We start from the raw sequence: 17,826 nt of genomic DNA on the forward strand, positions 1-17,826 counted from the left end.
ACACGCGCTTGTTCGATTTGATTTCTTCTCTTTTCTTTTCTTTTCTTTTTTCCTTTTTTCTAAATCCATCCATTATCCATGGATAAAACCCGTGATGCATCACACGATGCACACCCAAATGATCAAAATAATGAAGGGCCGTGATTTCTCCGGAAACTTTTATTCAACTCCCCCTTGGCCCTTGCACACCATTTATTATCACAATTGAGAAATTTTCGAGTAACACTAATATTTGATTTCATTATCACGGTAATTTTTTCAAATACAATAGTATCAACTAAAAAATATTTTATTAGAAATGAGGATGATTATATCTAGGAAGAGATTTTTAATTTGGTGAAATGAACCGAGGAGATATATAGCTTCAAAATAGTGGCTCAATGATAGATATTTAATCAGGAGAGTTACATAAACTAATAAATAATAGTTAGTAAGACATTATGTAAAAATTATCAAAAAAATGACAGGTATGAGTATAAAATCTTTAAAATAATAAATATATAGGATGTTATTTAAAATTTTCCCTTCATTATTTAATCAAACCTAGACCTTTTTTGCTTTTTTATCTCCAAAAATAATATTACGTAACATTAATGAATAAAAATTAGGGGCGACAATCAAGTGGGCTAATAGGAACACGATCAGGTTATAAAAAGGTTTATTAGGATTATGAACAGATTTATTTAGGTTATAAAAAATTTTACTCAGATTATAAATGAGTCGTTGGAATGGTAAATATGTTATTTAAATTACTTAAGAGTTATTAAGTTATAAGTAGGAAAAAGAGAGAGAACATTGAGGAGCTCGTAGTATTATTGTAATAATGTGCATGTATGCTAAGTCATGATCATCTTCCACGTCGAGGCAATTGATCGAGAACCATTACTTAATCGTAGCTAACTTGCCATATATATATATATATATATATATATATGCATGTCAAGCCTCAAAATTACAAGCCCAACACCATATATATACTCTTTAAAACTTTATTTTATATTACTATGTCCTCCAAAGTAGAGGAGTTAAAATAATAATAATAATAATAATTAACCTCTCTCTCACTCTCTCTCTCTATTTATCATGGCACCAAGGTGGCAGTAGTTACTCTGGGTCTCCGTAGCAAATACAGAGTGGTGATCGTCTCACAAATATCACAAATTTTATTAGAAAAGAGAAAGAAAAAAGAAACCTTACTAATATCAAATACGTACGTACACATAGGATACTAAGAACACAGCAACTAGATATATAAGAAGAGACTAAGAGCTACTCTCCTTGACACACAGTACTCCAAACACTACTATACCCACTAAACTTATTAACTCATTCATCATAGTTACGTACATAAGTTCATGCATGGATAACAGGAGGGGATTCATGGCCGACGCCGGGGCTACGCCCGGGCGTAGTTGACTCCAACCGCGGACCTACATAGTCGGCTCGCAGGCGGTCAAGTTTTCCGTCGACGCCCAGATCCTTCGCCGCCGTCGTCGTTGGCGGCGGCGGCGGGAGGATTACTTGCATCTTTCTCGCACAAGCTGTGTGGAAGAGAAGCATGGCGAGTATCACAGCTGCAGCTGCACCAAAAGAGACCCTTGCAGCTGTCTTGGCCATGGATATATATCTATATATATATATATATATATATATATATCTAACTGGAATGGTGTAAGTTTAGTTGATAGTCTGGAAGAAGAGCAGCTAATGAAGAATTAGGACAACCCCAGGACCCCCTTAAATACAAGAGTGTTCGATCGGCATCCAACTAATCCGTCTTTCACCCCTAGCCTCATGCATGCATAAAGTTGTCGTGTATCTGATCATATTGTCTTTTAATTTGTCGGGGCTTCTGAATCTGCATCTTTTTCCCCATGTAGTTGTATCTGATGTGGACTTGCCAAAACTAGCTCAGACATGCAGGTTAGCCATGGCCACGGGCCAATGGCTACTGGATGGAATATATTTTGCGTCTTTAAAGTTGTAAATAGTTTCTTGGGTACGTTGCCAGAATAATATTCTACACGTAGTGTATAATGCTTCCAAATCAATCTTCAAAGAGTAGGAGTGGGGCTTGAGGAGTGTGCATTAAATTGCTGAAGCATCTCCTCCCTTTTTCTTAAACCAGAAAGCAGGGGCCAAGTTGGAGGAGTTTTAAGTAGCATTAGTGCTCTTATTTTACAAAGTAAGAGAATAAAAAGCATACTAAGGTTGTGGAAACCGGGGGAATATAATGATTAGTGTTCATGGAACAGTATTTTAATCAAATTCTTTAGGAAAAACTTATAGTTTTAACACGTACGTACAACAGGCATCGCCTCATGACCCCAACTAACTAAGCTAGGACGTTCTAGCTAGGAATATAATCTAACCGAACTTGATTTATACTTGTCTTGCAATTAGTTTCGAGGCTATTAATTTTAGCTTATTTCGACCCATTTGATTGAATCTTATGTGGTCTATATATTATAAAATCAAATCTTTCTTTCTCGATCCACAAGAGGTTGTTGGAGTATTCCGGCCACTACTACTATTGCCCACGGATTATTGCTAATGGGAGTGGTTTAGTTTGAACAGTTCACATTATATCTTGATAAAATTTCTTTTTCATAGGTGTAGTTCTGATGCTGACATATAAGGCTTGTTTGAGTACCAACTTTAACTAAATTTTATTTTCCTCCTAACTCCTAAGCAAGCTTTACTTCCCTTCTTTTTTGTGTACAATATAACTTGGTAGGTGGGTTAGTTGTTTTGGTTCCATATGCTAATCCTTGTTTTTAGTTTACACACTTTCATGAAGAAGACTAGGAAAATTTATTAATAACATCAAATATCTTTCTATTATTATTGTTCACACTCTATCATATGAGTATATATTATAATCTCTATATTTTACTTTTAATATCTTAAAAATATCTTAATGTTTTATTTCGTGTAATGGTTATTATATAGATGAAAAATAACCTTAATACCCTTAAGCAACTGTTTTAAAGTTAAAGTAAAAGTAAGAGTAAGAAGGGAATCATATATATTTGAGGTAACATGATGAAATTTTAGATATTTTAGTTTCTTATTTTTTTTAAATAAAAACATATTCTCTATTCCATTATAGAGTTTTTTTTTTTTAAGGCGGTGGAAGCAAAATATAAGGTTCAATGACAAATATCTATATAATAGTGTGTGAAAGTTAATTAAGCAAAATATAATATGTTTTGTTTTGATAAATTTTCAAATGTATATATAGATATATACTAACATATATTTTTGCATTTCAAAAAGAGCACCATTACAAGTCTTTTGTAGTGTTCTTATAAATAACTATCAATGAGTAATGTAATGAGTAAACATATAGTACATATGAAGTTGATAGATTTTTAATAGGAGTAAAAGGACTTGCCAATTTTTTCTTTAATCAAGTCAAAACTCTTAGCTAATAATAAGTAAGTGGGATAAATTGAAGGTCATACATCTCTTTTCCTTTCTCGTTAAGATTGTTTCCTAATTCTAATATGCTCTAAGCCATTACGACAGGTTGACCTCAGTCACACCCAATTAACACATAAGCACGACACAAGCAAACACGTGTAGTCTACGTCAGTCCTAGTGTATGCCAATCGTGCCCACGTGGCATTCACGGTACCCAGGACTTATAACTATAGATTTTGGGACTCCAAGCTTAAATTTAATTTTAAGACTTAAGAACTCGTTTACTTAGGAACAAAGTCAATAAATATTTATTTTTTTCTGTTAATTTTAAAATACAAATTTTATTTTAGAAATAAATACTTTAATGTTTATTTGTATTCTGAAATAAGAGAGTAATAATTATCTTTAATTTAATACAAAGTGAATGGAAAGATGAAAAAATATTTTTTTATAAAATTACTATAAATACAATTTAATTCGTTATAAAGTAAGTTGATGGAATATATATTAAGGATAAATTAGTAATTGTATTAGTATGTGATATAAGATATAATTTTAATAAATAGTATTTGTATTCTATAATAATAGCTATTATTCTGAAATAAATATACATTATATTCTAGAATTAAAAAAAAAACTAAATTGATCAGCAAACTAACTAATTAATGAATGCAGCATAGTCTTGATTTCCCATATAACCAACAACTGATCAACGCCGCTTCTTGATCGACGCTAACGTCTCCATCCCAATATCGACGCCGACTCCTCCAACCCACCGCCTGGTATTCTTTTTTTATTTTTATTTTTTAATGATATTAATTTAAAAAAGACTCCACGTAATATAGTCCTGCGTGGGACCCATACAAGCGCCCAGAAGTTGATTATTATGATAGCATATTAAGTGAGTCGTTTTCGCAAAATCGAAGTCCCGTTGATCCAAGGAGCAAGGTCGAAGGTCGAAGGTCGAAGGGTGTACATTTTTGCAAATTTCGTACCGTTCGTATATATTTTGTCGTTGTTGTGAATGAGTCGGTTGACTTTCTGCGAAGGCGAGGCGGAGTCGGGCTGGCCACGGACGGATCACGAGAGCGCCACCCATCGTACGAGCAGATCAACAGCAGCAACCCAAGATCTCCGCTAATCTTAAAGCACATAAGATATTGTGGGGCCCATCCGCCATCGGCCCACGTGGACTTGAGCCCCACGATTGGATATCAACATTAAACCCCCCACCCTCAACCCCAACCAAAATTAAATAACTAATTCCGGCTTTTTAAGTTAAAGAGACAGAGGAGGGGGAAGTGGAGGAGGAGGAGAACGGAGACGTAGGGGAAACTAAAGAAGACTCTCCTCTCCTCTCCGGTTATCTTCCTCGTCGAGACGAAACCCTAAACCTAGTCTCTTGATCATCTTTCTAGTATCCCCGTGTCCGTGGATTGCTCGGATGGGGCTTGAGTGCTTGACTCCTCCGGGTGATACGGTTCGTGCTTCGGCGGTCGGCTGCTGATTTGGAGCCGACCGAGATGGAGGTTAGTGAGATTAGAAAGGACGAACCCGGTCCGGGTTCGCCGTGGAGGCCGTGCGGGACGAAGGCTTTTCGTCCTTACGTCGATACCGGCGACATGCGTGTCGTCGTAAAGAGGCCTGTACGTCTTCTTATCTCGTTGCTTTTAATTTGATGGTGTTAATACTTGGGAAAAGGTACTGCCTTTTGTCATGGTCTCGATCGTTATCCTTTGATTGTAATTGTAGTTAGTTAGTAATTTAATCATACAGAGCAAGTAATAGTCGCATAGACTTCTAGCAGAATGTTAGCTTTCCTATTGACTTTCTGATCGGAGAAAAGCCTATTTCGTATTGTTTATTTGTTTTTTTCAAGTGATCTGTTTGTACTATGATGATTTGTATTGATTAAGGAAAGTAAATGATCACCCGACCATAGATACCTTCTAATGTGTAAAAGCTCAAAATATAAACGCATCAATAAATCTGCACGCCCAAGTCTACTGCAGTAGTGAAAGAAACTTGAAGACTGAAATCTGTTTAACACTCTTGTAGGATGCTGTTTGATTCAGGAACAGCCAACATCATATTTTGAGATTCATCCTCTTCGCTTTTGCTTGCTTCATAGCTCGATCTGATCGAAATTGTTATTATGTCACTTCTCGCAACCCACATGAACCCTAAAGCATCATGATCTTACTTTATATTAATTCCATTGTTATCCAACCTTTATATTAATTATGTACTGTCTAACAATATTACTTTTGTACTTTTTTTTAACATTTTCATAAGTAATCGTATCATGTCACATTATATTGAAAGTTATTCTTGAACAAACAGAGATGATTTCGTCCCTCCATCCAGCTTTCTTCGGGGTCTTAAGTCACAAGAGATAGAAGGATATTTTCCACCCCTTGACTCCCGCTGAATTTCTGACTAGAAGTTCGGTTGAAAAATTAATTTAAACTTGTCCATATTTCCTAGTTGTTACTTGTTGATACTGAAGATTTATATAAAAGCACTATTAATAACAGTATTCTTATATACTAAGTTGTAATGAAATTCCCAGAATTTTCTCACACTGAAAGAGCTCAGTAAATAAGTAGTTCATTAAACTGCTGTTATAGCAAATGCAGGATAATTATTTTTCCTTTGGATCCTTTTACATTAGTAAAAGCCAATAAGTAAGAACAATGTTTTAGATTCCTTGTATTCGTCACCTTGAAGAATCTTACTTTCTGCTGTTGATCATTTAAAATCTGATCATATTTAAGGCATAAGCTATAAGTGAAAAAAGCCAAAAAGGTCCACTCTCTGCAGAAAATCAAGACCAACCACTTTTGCAAAGGAAGCTTAAGTTTTGACATGTTACAGATGAGATTCTAATATTTTGTTTCTACAAATGGTGGTGGATCTCAATGTAATCAATGCATAGTTGGAGCCAAGATCCATAGTCGAAGTTCTTTTGTGTCCATCTTTTAAAAATATTATCCTGTCTTAGTTTGCTTACACAATTCCTTCTTTTTTGTTCTAAGAAGGTGAAATAAAATGAACTTTCAAGTTTCATGCTTCATTAGTTCTATGTACTGCTAAATTTTTTAATGTTTAATACTTACTGATGACCTATATCTTCAAAATTTCTTTTCTAGATTTTCTTATACTATAGGACTGTAGGAAGTAGGAACTACTTGAAAGTTGGAAGAGTATCAATTCCTCTTCCAGGAGAACATGTGAGAACTGAGAAGTGATTAACGTTATGGCCTACACGTAATATATGAAGGTTGCATGCAGAGATCTGTTGAACATAATTACGCAGCCATGATACCTGTCTTTAGAGTATATGCATGCATTCAAGTTGATTGCAATCACTTATACTTGCATAAAAAAACCTGAAATGTTCTTGTCCTTGTAGTATATTGTTAAGAATGAGGATGTAAAACTGAATGCCATTTTCAATCATGCAGCTGGTGGCAAGATTGACTAACGATATTGTTCAAACTTTGCAAATTTGCAATCCCAATTTTAAATATTCAGAGGCATTCAATAAGCGCTACCTTACCAATCCATCTGTTGGAATGCTGAATGATGGCTATGATAATGGAAATTCAGATCTCATTTTACATGTGAACTTCGTCTTGGTCAATTTGAAAACAAAACGAAGGTTTGATTTTGTAGCTTAATGTTAATCACTTAATGTTGTGTTTTACAGCATCCTCTTTTCTCTTTCTCAATTGCTGCTTAATTATATTTTTTCTTCTGATTTCTGTGTGCTAAATTTCATCATTAGGGCTGTTTCTTTCTGTCAGATCTGTTTGTCAAAAGGTATAGGGTGGAAAAGAAAACTGTTTACCAAACTTTGAGTGTGGTTGCATATTTAGTTTCCAAGATTAGGGCCATCCATCCCTTCGATTCATGGTTCAAAATTTCTGCTAAAACCCAAGCCATTTTGGCCAACAGAGATTTTGTCTCAGTGGAGACTGCTAGGTCCATGCCTTAAGCTGGAGAGGGACCTAATTTGTTCTCAAGCTTGCTGGTGTCAACTGATTTCAGGCTGTTAATCACATGTTCACAGAATGACTATAAGTGGCTTGAAACTGCTAGATGATTAAATCCTAGGAAACTGCAAGGTTGAGCTCCTTTAATTGCTTTCTTCTTATGGTCCTAATCCATAATCTCCACGATTATTATCTTTGAAGATTTGTGGCAACTCTACTACCGTTCTGCTGTAGGACAAGCTTTGGTGCTGTCATGAGGGGCCAAGGGTCTGTTCTTGTGTCAGCACCTCTTTTGCTGGATCCTCGTCCGTGATAGTTGACATTGCTCACTTGATGGTAGCAGAACTGTCGCTGTTGTAGACAGCATATTCATTCCATGGCTGCCTCTTTTCCTTGAAGGAAAATACTTTTTTTTTTCTTTAAGAGAAGACAAGAATGGAAAGGAGGATGTACTTAGTGTTTGGAAGAGAATGATTAGGTTATATGTGTTTTCTTTTCCTGATTTTTTTCTATCTTGTATGGCTGATGTTTGGAGCTTTTGTAGGCTCTTTTGGACGTCAAGATAGGTAGATACTGATTAGACTTTAGAGTTCGTAACTTGGTTTACAAATTACAACTCAAAGACTCAATAAGTGCTCTATGGCTTAAATTCTACCAAGTAAAACTCAGTTCTCTATAGAGAAGGCTTTTAAGGTGTTCTCTTAGGAAACAAGTTGGAATTACAGCTAGAAAGAATTATGGCTTAGTTAGGAAGTGAATGGAGGGTACAGGGAACAAATAAGTGCTCCAATTGGAAGTAGGATGAGGATGCCTCCCATAAATCAAATTCTAGAATATTTTTAGTGTAATATGGGCAACCCATATCTGAGAAAGTTCAATTTAAGTTATCTTTATGAAAGAGGAAGATATCCATGCCTACATTGCTGTCCTAAGAAACCTAATTCATTTTCCTAGGCAACATATATAGAACTCTCTGACATATCAATGATAAGGAATTGGTGAATTGAGTCAATCAACATTGCATTAGAGTAGAGGTCCTAAGTTTCACTAGGCTTATCTGTCATTTAAAATAAAAAATCTCTATTCATTTTAAGTTAAATCCACTTGTTAGGTCCATTAAAAGTTTCAAACCGAGAAGTAAGGGGAATGCTAGAACATAAAATATAAAAATTATTGTTATCTAACAATTTAAGCTTTTAGAGCAGTTGGTGTATTAACACATTTAATATGAGGTAGCAAATATTTGAGAATTTTTGGTTAACCTTTCATTGCGGATGGAGGAGCAAATCATTTTTTTCTTCTAAAATTGGTGAAGGCTGTTATTAATTATTACACTGAATATAACTGTTTTTGTGCATTTCCACTTCTTTGCGTTGTTTACTAAAATTTGACAAATTTCACTTTTTGTCACACCAATGAGCGCAGCGACAGTTATATGACAACCTGTCTCTCTTTTACTGCTCCTAGTGAATTTCTATGGGAAAGTTCGTTTGGTCAGAATTCCATTTGATACCAAACCCTATTTGCTTCAATTTTTTTTGTCTCCTTGCCACCTTAAGCCTTCTAATTGCATCTCCCCATTTTAACTCAACCACCTTTTACATGGGCATTTTGTGGTTTCATTTATCTGAGACTGCAAATTATTGGACCATTTGTGTGCTTGAACAGGTTCTGCTAATGTTCAGGTTTTTGTTTGTCGGATTAAAAGGCAACCTAAAATTTAATTTGGTGCTAAATTTCAGAGAAGGAGAGTTATGTAAAAAAACCAATTTGAACATGTATCGCTTGAATAAGAGATCTTTGAAGTGGAAAATGAGCTAAGGTTGATTATGGAGAAGAAACTTGAGCTTGGTTTGTGTTCTAGCATATCGTACACAATAAACAAAGCTTGGACATTTTAATATGCTGCTAAAACTATTTTTTACAGAGTAAATGTTTTCTTCTTGCTCCTTAAGAAGATTACAGCATTAAGATATACTCTAGTTCACTTAGATCAAACTGACAAGGAGTACATTTATTTGGTTTTCAAGTAAGAGTAGATTAATCACGCTTTCCATCGATAGTGTTGTAGTCTTTTCTAAATTCTAGTGCTGCTATAAACATATAATTTTATTATTTTATTACATTTTTTAAGCTTAGTGAATTATTTATTTGGAAGAATATCACCTTTGTTTAATTTGCAATGCCTAGTTATACTGTCAAGGATATGCTGGGCCAAGGTTCATTTGGACAAGTTGCAAAGTGCTGGGATGCAGAAACCAACAATTATGTTGCTGTCAAAATCATCAAGAACCAGCCAGCTTATTATGGTCAGGCACTGGTTGAGGTCGAAATTTTGAAAATGGTAAAAATTTCTGGCATTTTAATGTATGCATGTCTAACATATGTGCAGAAATTGACTTTGCTATTTTGGGTGTACATGCAGCTGAATCAAAAGATTGATCCTGATGATCAACATCACATTGTCCGTATTCTCGACCATTTTGTATGCCATCATCATTTATGCATAACCTTTGAGTTGCTTAGCTTTAATCTGTAAGCTGCCATGCTATGTTTTTTTTCTTATTCTTTCATGCATTCATGTACTACATGATCCGATTGATGTGTAAAAAATTCTTTTGGAGGTTTGAGCTAATTAAAATGAATGGCTTGAAAGGGTTGTCACTGAGCTTAGTCCAAAACTTCTCAAAGCAGGTGTGATATTCCTCCTGAATCCTGATATTGTTGAGTATTTGATGTGATGTCCATTTCATTTGCTAATACGTGACCTTGCTTTGTTCTCGTGTTTACAGATATTGCATGCATTAATTGTAATGAAAGATGCTGGTATCATACACTGTGATCTAAAGCCAGAAAATATACTTATATCTGCTAGGTGAATTGCTTATTGTTGAAAAATGGCATGTTTATGTATGTCGTACTCTTTTTCCACTCTTCTTTACTTCGATCATGGTGTATCAAACATTGCAGTGTGAAGCTACCAAAAATAAAAGTTATTGATTTTGGATCAGCATGCATGGAGCGTCAAACAATTTACACGTACATTCAGGTGTACAAGTTTTTCTTTTCCTGAGTTCAGTGGCTTGCATATATTTAAAGTACTAATGCATTATGACCCACTACATAAATCCTGTCTGTATTTATTGATTGGTCATTTTCATTTAATACTTGCTACCTTTTTTTTTCTTTTTTAAACCCAGAGCCGTCATTACAGGTCTCCTGAAGTTCTTCTTGGTCATCCGTATCCTTGCTTGCACCTAAGCTGCAACTATCTTAAGATTTTCTCATATATCTTCCATCTGCATTTGTGTTTTTCTTGACAGCATTCTACCAATGATTTTCTAGCTGATTTCACCATTACCACTCAATTTTTATTTTTCCTTTTGAATTTTATCTTGATGATAGATAATATGGAAGAATTAGAGCAAACGAGAAAAATTACACTCCAAGTCTTCAACTTCATTTTCATTGTCATGAATACCAGTCCCTAATCTTTCCGCAAGTATGGAAATTTTGTTGTCTTCTTTGTGCTTAACCTCCATCAGATATACGACTTCTATTGACATGTGGTCCTTTGGATGTATTGTTGCGGAGTTGTTCTTGGGATTACCTTTATTTCCTGGAGCCTCAGAATATGATCTCCTTAAGCGGATGATAGAGATACTCGGGTATGTCTCTTTCTGCAGCTTCCTCCCCTATCTGAATAGCTACCACTAAATAGGAAGTAGATGAACAGCTATCCATATCTTAAAGATTCTAATGCTGATGAATATGTCTGTGAAACAAGAGACTTTTCTATATAGCAGCTGAACTTCGGGAAAAATAACAACACAGTTTGGCAACATCATATTTGTGCTTATTTTACTTGTAGTTCATCCCCAATCTTTTCTCCCCCCAAAAAAAATCGAAGTTGTGGTTGGCAGAGCAGGGAGGAGAAATCCACCTACTTATCTATGCCATAGGAAAGCAATTACCAAGAAATGTTACAAGAAGTTACTTAGAGTTTACAGATTACTATATGAGTAATATATGAGGAGTTTTTAATTACTTTTATCTTAGTTATTTGTCTAGTTGACTCTAGAAAAGCCATTTACTCTATTTGTTTGTATAGATATTATGAAATCACTTTGCTCCAACTACTCTTTCATATCTCTTTTGATAACTGCAGTCACATTTACAAGTGTACACATTCTGCTTTTCATATGTATGATATTTTTCAGTAGGCAACCACCTGATTATCTGCTTGGAAATGCAAAAAAAACAAGCAAGTTCTTTAAACATGTTGGAAATATTTATGGCTCTAAGGATGGTGAGAACTGCATGGATGTGAGTAGTGCTTACCAACTTTTAACTGGAGAAGAGTACAAAGCAGTGAGTCTTGGAACTTTTCCCCTGAATATATTTATCATTTTTCCTTGGATGCTTATTTTCTCTTTTGGATGTGTCAAATTCAGAGAAGATCAAAAAAACCAACAATAGGGAAGCGTTACTTTAGCTCCGTGAAGCTTGAAGATATCATTTCCCAATATCCTAGCAGAAGAAGTTTGCCTAAAAATGAGGTTTTCAAAGGTTAGCTCAACCATCTTCTTTGGTTTGAAAGATAATGTGTTGTAATATTGCACACAAGATGCATTGTAAAATTCGTAACATTATCATATCGTAAGTCATAAATAGCTTACGTCTCGATCATGATGCAGAAAGGTTGACCCGCAGGGCTTTGGTTGATTTCCTGAGAGGCCTTCTTGAGTTTGATCCCGGGAAACGCTGGTCCCCCTTGCAGGTATTTTTTCCGTTGAACTGTTTCTAGTGTTATTGTCAATAAAGGCATTCATTGGTGTGACAGTAGAGAGTTGCCTCCAGTGTCCTAGTGCCATGTGTTCGAATCATAAAAGCAACCTCTCTGGTGACAGGGGTAAGGCTACCTACAGATTGCCCACCCTAGAATCCATTGATGGGAGCTTTGCTTTCAATCGAAGTGTCAATGTGATACAGATTTATATGTATAATATTGTGAGAAAGCATTTTATGAATCTTTCAGGCTTCACGTCATCCATTTATCACTGGCGAACAATTTACAGGTCCTTATAAGCCTGGTCCGGAGACACCAAGAATTGTAAGTATGATCTTTCAGTCTGAAGTCTGAAACCATTCATGGAGAAAATCTGGTCTCTTTTTCTCTTGTGTTAGTATGCAACTGAATTTTATGAAATCTGTCATTGCAAGTTTGCATTTAGAAGCATGATTTGGTTTCTTCAGAAAAGGCAGACAGATGACATACTTTGTATTTTTATGTTTAAGCTTATCTATGTAGCTTTCTTAATCTCATATATATAATGATACACCGATGAGCTGGTTCTGTAGCAACCTCATGATGTGCCTCCATTAGGTTGTACTTTGTCTGAAGACAAATTCAATCAGTTGGGTGCCACTGACAATTTTTGTGCAGCCTTTATTTTATCCAGTTTCGTCTGATCACAGTCCAGGAGGAAGTCACTGTCTAGCGGTTGATCTTTCTCCTCAGGTTGGTTTGCAACTGGTTTCATCTAGTTAGTGATGTCATTGGAATTAAATTGCTTATTAGATCTAACTGATAGAGTTCATAAGTTATTAGTCATTCAGCATAATTTTCTAAGTGCAAATTGTCTCGATCTTTTTTTTTTCTTTACCTTTTCTATTGGACATGTTTCCTGGATCTAACGATTTTTTTTGTCATCTTTCTAGGCTGGATGTTTGAACAAAAGTCTACCACATAATAGTCCTCTTTTTTCAAAGGTGCCGTCTTCTTATGACAGTAGTTTTGGCAGCCTGGAAAGCTTTGGTAGCTACAATGACAATACTGGTCTGGGAAGCAGCTATGGGAGCTTTGGCAATATAAATTCTGTGCTGCCGTATTATTCTCCACTAGGTCCATGCAGATTCAATTTGCATACACAAGTTGGAGGATCTTTCACTGGATCTTTTCCAGATACTAGACAGAGGCAACAACTGTTTCATAGAAATGCATTAGACTTGAGCCCTGGATCTTTGATGCCCAATTTTCTTGGAGCTAATCCCCACCAATTTACTCTACCAAGTGCCCAGATGCAGATCTCAACTGCTTCTCCAGCAAGAGGCGGTGTATATGGTTCACAGGGAAAAGCAAGTGCAGTAGGCAAAAATAGAAAAAAGAAAACTAGTAGTCACCCAATTATGTCTATGCAACCTCATGAAAATGCATCTCAGGATGGGCCGGCGCATTATGGTAATGGCATCTGCAGTAGTCACCCTGACGCTCAACTTCGAGGTCTTGTTGGTTCTCATAGCTCACTTTCTGCGTCCGGTCACTCCAACTGGAGGGGAAATTTAGGTGATGTGAAGGGGTTATATTCATATGCCTCTTCAATTAGTGATTTTCTCCCAGCATCCTATGCACATGAAGTGGTCTCCTCACAAACATCAGATGCATTGTCTGATAGATCTGAATGCATTTCAATACCTGACCTGGCAGATTGGGACCCCAACTATAGGTAAATATGGCAGCTATAACTCATTCTAGATGACATATAATGCACATGTAATATGACTTGGCTGATTATCTTTAAAAAGCATTGAAGGCCTGCCCTTTCCACTTGGAGATTAAGGGAAGAGGAACTTAATTTTTGTAAGAACAATTTAGTAGATCTCTATTTATCCCCAACAGTTGGTGACATAAATTAAAGAACTGTATTGGTCAATGTACAAATTCAGAAAGCCAGATTAGAGACTGAAATATCTGACTTAATACTTGTTTCCGCAATTTGTCCAGATCAATTGTTTATCTTTAGAAGGGTTACAATAGCTGAAAGTTTTTTTTTTATGTTACTCTTATGAATTAGAAAGCCTTTTATTATACTTTGTAACCTCCTTCAATGTTATTATGTTGAGGAGAATATATACTCCTCGGTTGTCTTGCATGGGTCATCATAATCTTCAGTAAACTAAGTTTTTTTATTTTCTCACCAATGACTGATTGCCAAGGTTGGTTATTGCTATGATTGGATTTTTGTCATCTCTTCGAAAGTTTCTCTATTTGGAATATTGCAATCAATATCCAAGGTATAACATCTTAATGAGATTTTCTCTTTGTAGTGACGAGACTCTTTTGCAAAAAGATAATTCAGAAGACTGCTTCCTATCCTCCGAGTTTAGTGGTGGCATTCACCTAAACAACACAATGGATGCTGCAATTCCGACAAACAGAGCTGGCAGACTTCAGAATAACAGACATATTTGTACAACCTTGAATTATGTATCATCAAATCCAAGGTATGACCAATTTCACTTGACGCCAGCTTTTCATGCAATGTGCACACTTCTCAATGATAAGTTCCTCTTGGCAACTGAATGATGTTTAACTGTTAACACATTGATTATTTCTCTTTCCATAGTGACCTAGACTTCCAAGTATTGCTGTGTGTACTTATCTTTTCTGTTGGTGCTGATTCAGAATATCTAACCATAGATTCACTTAGTACTGAATATGAATGTATGTTTTTGCTTAAATTATTTTGACTTGAGTATGAAAAGTTCCATATTGGCCATTGCTGCTTAATCCTTATAATAAGAGGCTGTTTTCCGCTTCATTATCAATATGGGTTTTTGGCCTCATCTGGTTCTTATGTCAGCTGGATTTCATTGTGCTTCGAATGTTGAAATCATTGATGTGATTGACTGGAGGCATACCTCAGAAGTTAAAGAAAAGATAATACTGCAAACTTTGATTGGACTCACTATGAAGATTAAGTGATTTTAACTTTTTTATATGGCAAAGTTTTTGTCTTGCTTTCTTTTCTTTCTTGCTTGGCATTTGAATGCTTCAAGTACACAATTCTCTTTGATAAACATGTATACTGAGCTTTTGCTGCAGGCTGCATACAGTGAATGACTAAGTCCGTTTATAGGATCACTACATGCTATTTCCTTTTTACCGCCACTAGTAAGTTTCTCAGTTTTTCCTCCTTACAAATCTTAGAAGGGCTCATCTACATGTAGTCGCATTTATCACTACTGATTTCACTACCTCTTGGATGAACCTTGTAATACAGTATCTACATGAATGCATACATTTATGTTTCTTATATCAAATTTGCGTACAAGCATCGATTATCTATTAATATCATAACTTAGTTCTATGAATTTGAGATTCTGAATGTTAGAAATATTCAACATAATAATGTAAACTGTAAATCTATTTGATATGCAACAAAACCTTAAAGATGAGCCTCAGAATAATTTCTATACAGTCTCTTCTGAAAATCATAGTGCACAGAGAAATGAACCTGCTGCACTAATTAGCGTCTCATTTATCTATTTTGTTAAGCTATTCACTGTATTTTGGCAGAAGAAATTTGGACTGATATATTAAAAATTATTTGCTCTTTAACTTTGCTAGTTCACCTTTTTGTTTGATTACAGAACAGAGCAGATGTTTCAAGCTTCTTCACATGGTGAGAGTAGCCTCTCCACCGATCATCATATGCATGCTGGTTATGGCAATTCACATTGTTTTCAGCAAACCTTTGAGAACAACCTTTCATCTCATGATACTCATGCTGGTTACAGCCATTCATATTATTCCCAGAAAAACTTTTCAAACCAATTTGGACGGCCATTTATTCAGTCGTTCAATCATATGAATTTAAATCTTATACATAGTGAGATGAGTAACCAAAATGGGGACATATATTATGCAAATGACAGAATCACAGATGTACATTCTTCTGCCACAATGCTGGGCAACAAGATGCCTTCAGGTAATTGACTTAATCATGTTTTTAAAGCTTTGTTGGACTATTATTTCTGGCTTTTCCTGATTGATTTTTGTGATGGTGCTTTTATCTTCTCCACATCAAGACTCGTACTTTATACTTTGTACTATTTTTCTGAAAGCTGTCAGAAGATGTTAACAGTTGCCAAACTTGAGCAGTTTTATCTTCACCTATTCCATTTTCCTCAAGTTGCTATAGCTAAATTTTCAACTTGACATGAGACAGAATTCATGTGAATCATTGAAGAATTGAAATTGATTTGCTTTATAAAAGAAAGATGTTTGGTTCATGAGTATTCGTCAATATCTTTGATAAATAAATTCATTTAATTTCACAAAGGAATGACTGACAAATTTTGAGCCTTCTGTCATTGCTTAAATCACATGATGCTTGGTGATCTATTAATGATATTGATCATCACTAAGATAAATTATCATTGAATTTAGTGCATTCACATCACTTACCCATACCAAATGTTCAAGTATCCTTGAATGTCTCTGTTGGCAATCTCCAAAAAAGTTTACATATGTATACTTCATATCTATGAGTAAAGGTGGTCCCTTTATGAGGCAATTGTACACATAGTGAAGATGTACTTTGTACCATAGACCGCAACACAGATGGAGTGGAGAAAACCACCCTAACCATGCTAATTCATCCTCTTGTTAGTCAGAAAGGAGCTGATAATTACCAATGTTATTTATATTCAAAAGGAATGATGGCAATTCCTTAATTATACTTGGACACAACTAAACAAAATTGTGAACTATCTCACTTTTGGATTCAGGAAATGCTTACCTTCAGTTATGGTTATTCAAAATAGTGAGATTTGCGTTTCACTATATTACTTATATTTCAGGTCAAAAGGCAACACATTCGGCTGCAACTTCTCTGCCGCCATCATCCCACTGTCGTAGGATTTGATAACATAGAAAGGCTAGCCATCAGGAATACGAGATTTATTTCTGCTGCAGAATTAGTGTTTGCAATTTCCAGTTGCCTTACATTTTCTGCTTCTGACAATGCTGCTCTTGGATTTTATGCAGTCCTCTGGGTAATAGTAAGATATCCCGCTCAACTAATATTACTATCATTATTGCACGCTGTACTTTTGCATTTATCTTTCAACTCCTCGTTCCCAACAGGGTTGGGGGGCCTCTATGTAGTCATGCCTTGAGGAATTCTAACATCCTTTCCTACATTTTCCAGGAATGTTATACAAACTTCTTTTGAAACTCTATTTGGTTACTAAATCCGTCGCCTTGTTCTGTTATCTGTTACTGATACAGACATTAAGGTAATGGCTTACTTAAGATACCATTCATTCTTCTTCTTTTGTAAGGTGAAAACCTTCTAGCAGCCAATTGTACAGGTTACATCGCCGTCAAATGCCCTTTGAAGATTGTCGGATTCTTCTTCTTGTTGCCGCTGGAATATGCCGATGCTCTCTGGTTGTCTGAACTATGATCTTGGTGGTGGTCTAGGTTAATTGATTGGAATTGGGACGAGATAATAGGCTAGAGCAATTTGAAAGCTACACAATTGATGTGCTACAGTTGTTTTGACCTAATAAAGAGTTACTACTTGCATTCTTATTAGTCGAAAGCATAACTTAG

At 35.5% G+C, this 17,826-nt stretch overlaps 1 protein-coding gene across 7 annotated transcripts; it reads left to right on the plus strand.

The window, feature by feature from the left end:
• Positions 1-4,699: 4,699 nt before the first annotated feature.
• On the plus strand, positions 4,700-17,808 carry LOC140781080 (dual specificity protein kinase YAK1 homolog). Of its 7 annotated transcripts, none has more exons than XM_073126874.1 (20): positions 4,700-5,072; positions 6,894-7,090; positions 9,615-9,768; positions 9,850-9,959; positions 10,049-10,118; positions 10,217-10,299; positions 10,395-10,473; positions 10,625-10,665; positions 10,970-11,092; positions 11,645-11,795; positions 11,879-11,993; positions 12,122-12,204; positions 12,463-12,537; positions 12,871-12,945; positions 13,146-13,930; positions 14,532-14,708; positions 15,858-16,195; positions 17,070-17,270; positions 17,420-17,507; positions 17,568-17,808. In XM_073126874.1, the coding sequence occupies exons 1-18, from the start codon at positions 4,950-4,952 to the stop codon at positions 17,132-17,134; spliced, it is 2,844 nt and encodes a 947-aa protein (XP_072982975.1). In that variant the 5' UTR covers positions 4,700-4,949; the 3' UTR covers positions 17,135-17,270; positions 17,420-17,507; positions 17,568-17,808. The 7 variants fall into 7 exon arrangements, with proteins under 7 accessions (XP_072982975.1, XP_072982974.1, XP_072982972.1 ...); XM_073126873.1 differs by having other exon boundaries at positions 17,571-17,808; XM_073126871.1 differs by having other exon boundaries at positions 17,583-17,808.
• Positions 17,809-17,826: the final 18 nt, after the last annotated feature.

The sequence above is a fragment of the Typha latifolia genome, chromosome 2 (genome assembly GCF_019914945.1).
Source record: "Typha latifolia isolate L0001 chromosome 2, TyphaL0001v2, whole genome shotgun sequence".
NCBI lineage: Eukaryota > Viridiplantae > Streptophyta > Magnoliopsida > Poales > Typhaceae > Typha > Typha latifolia.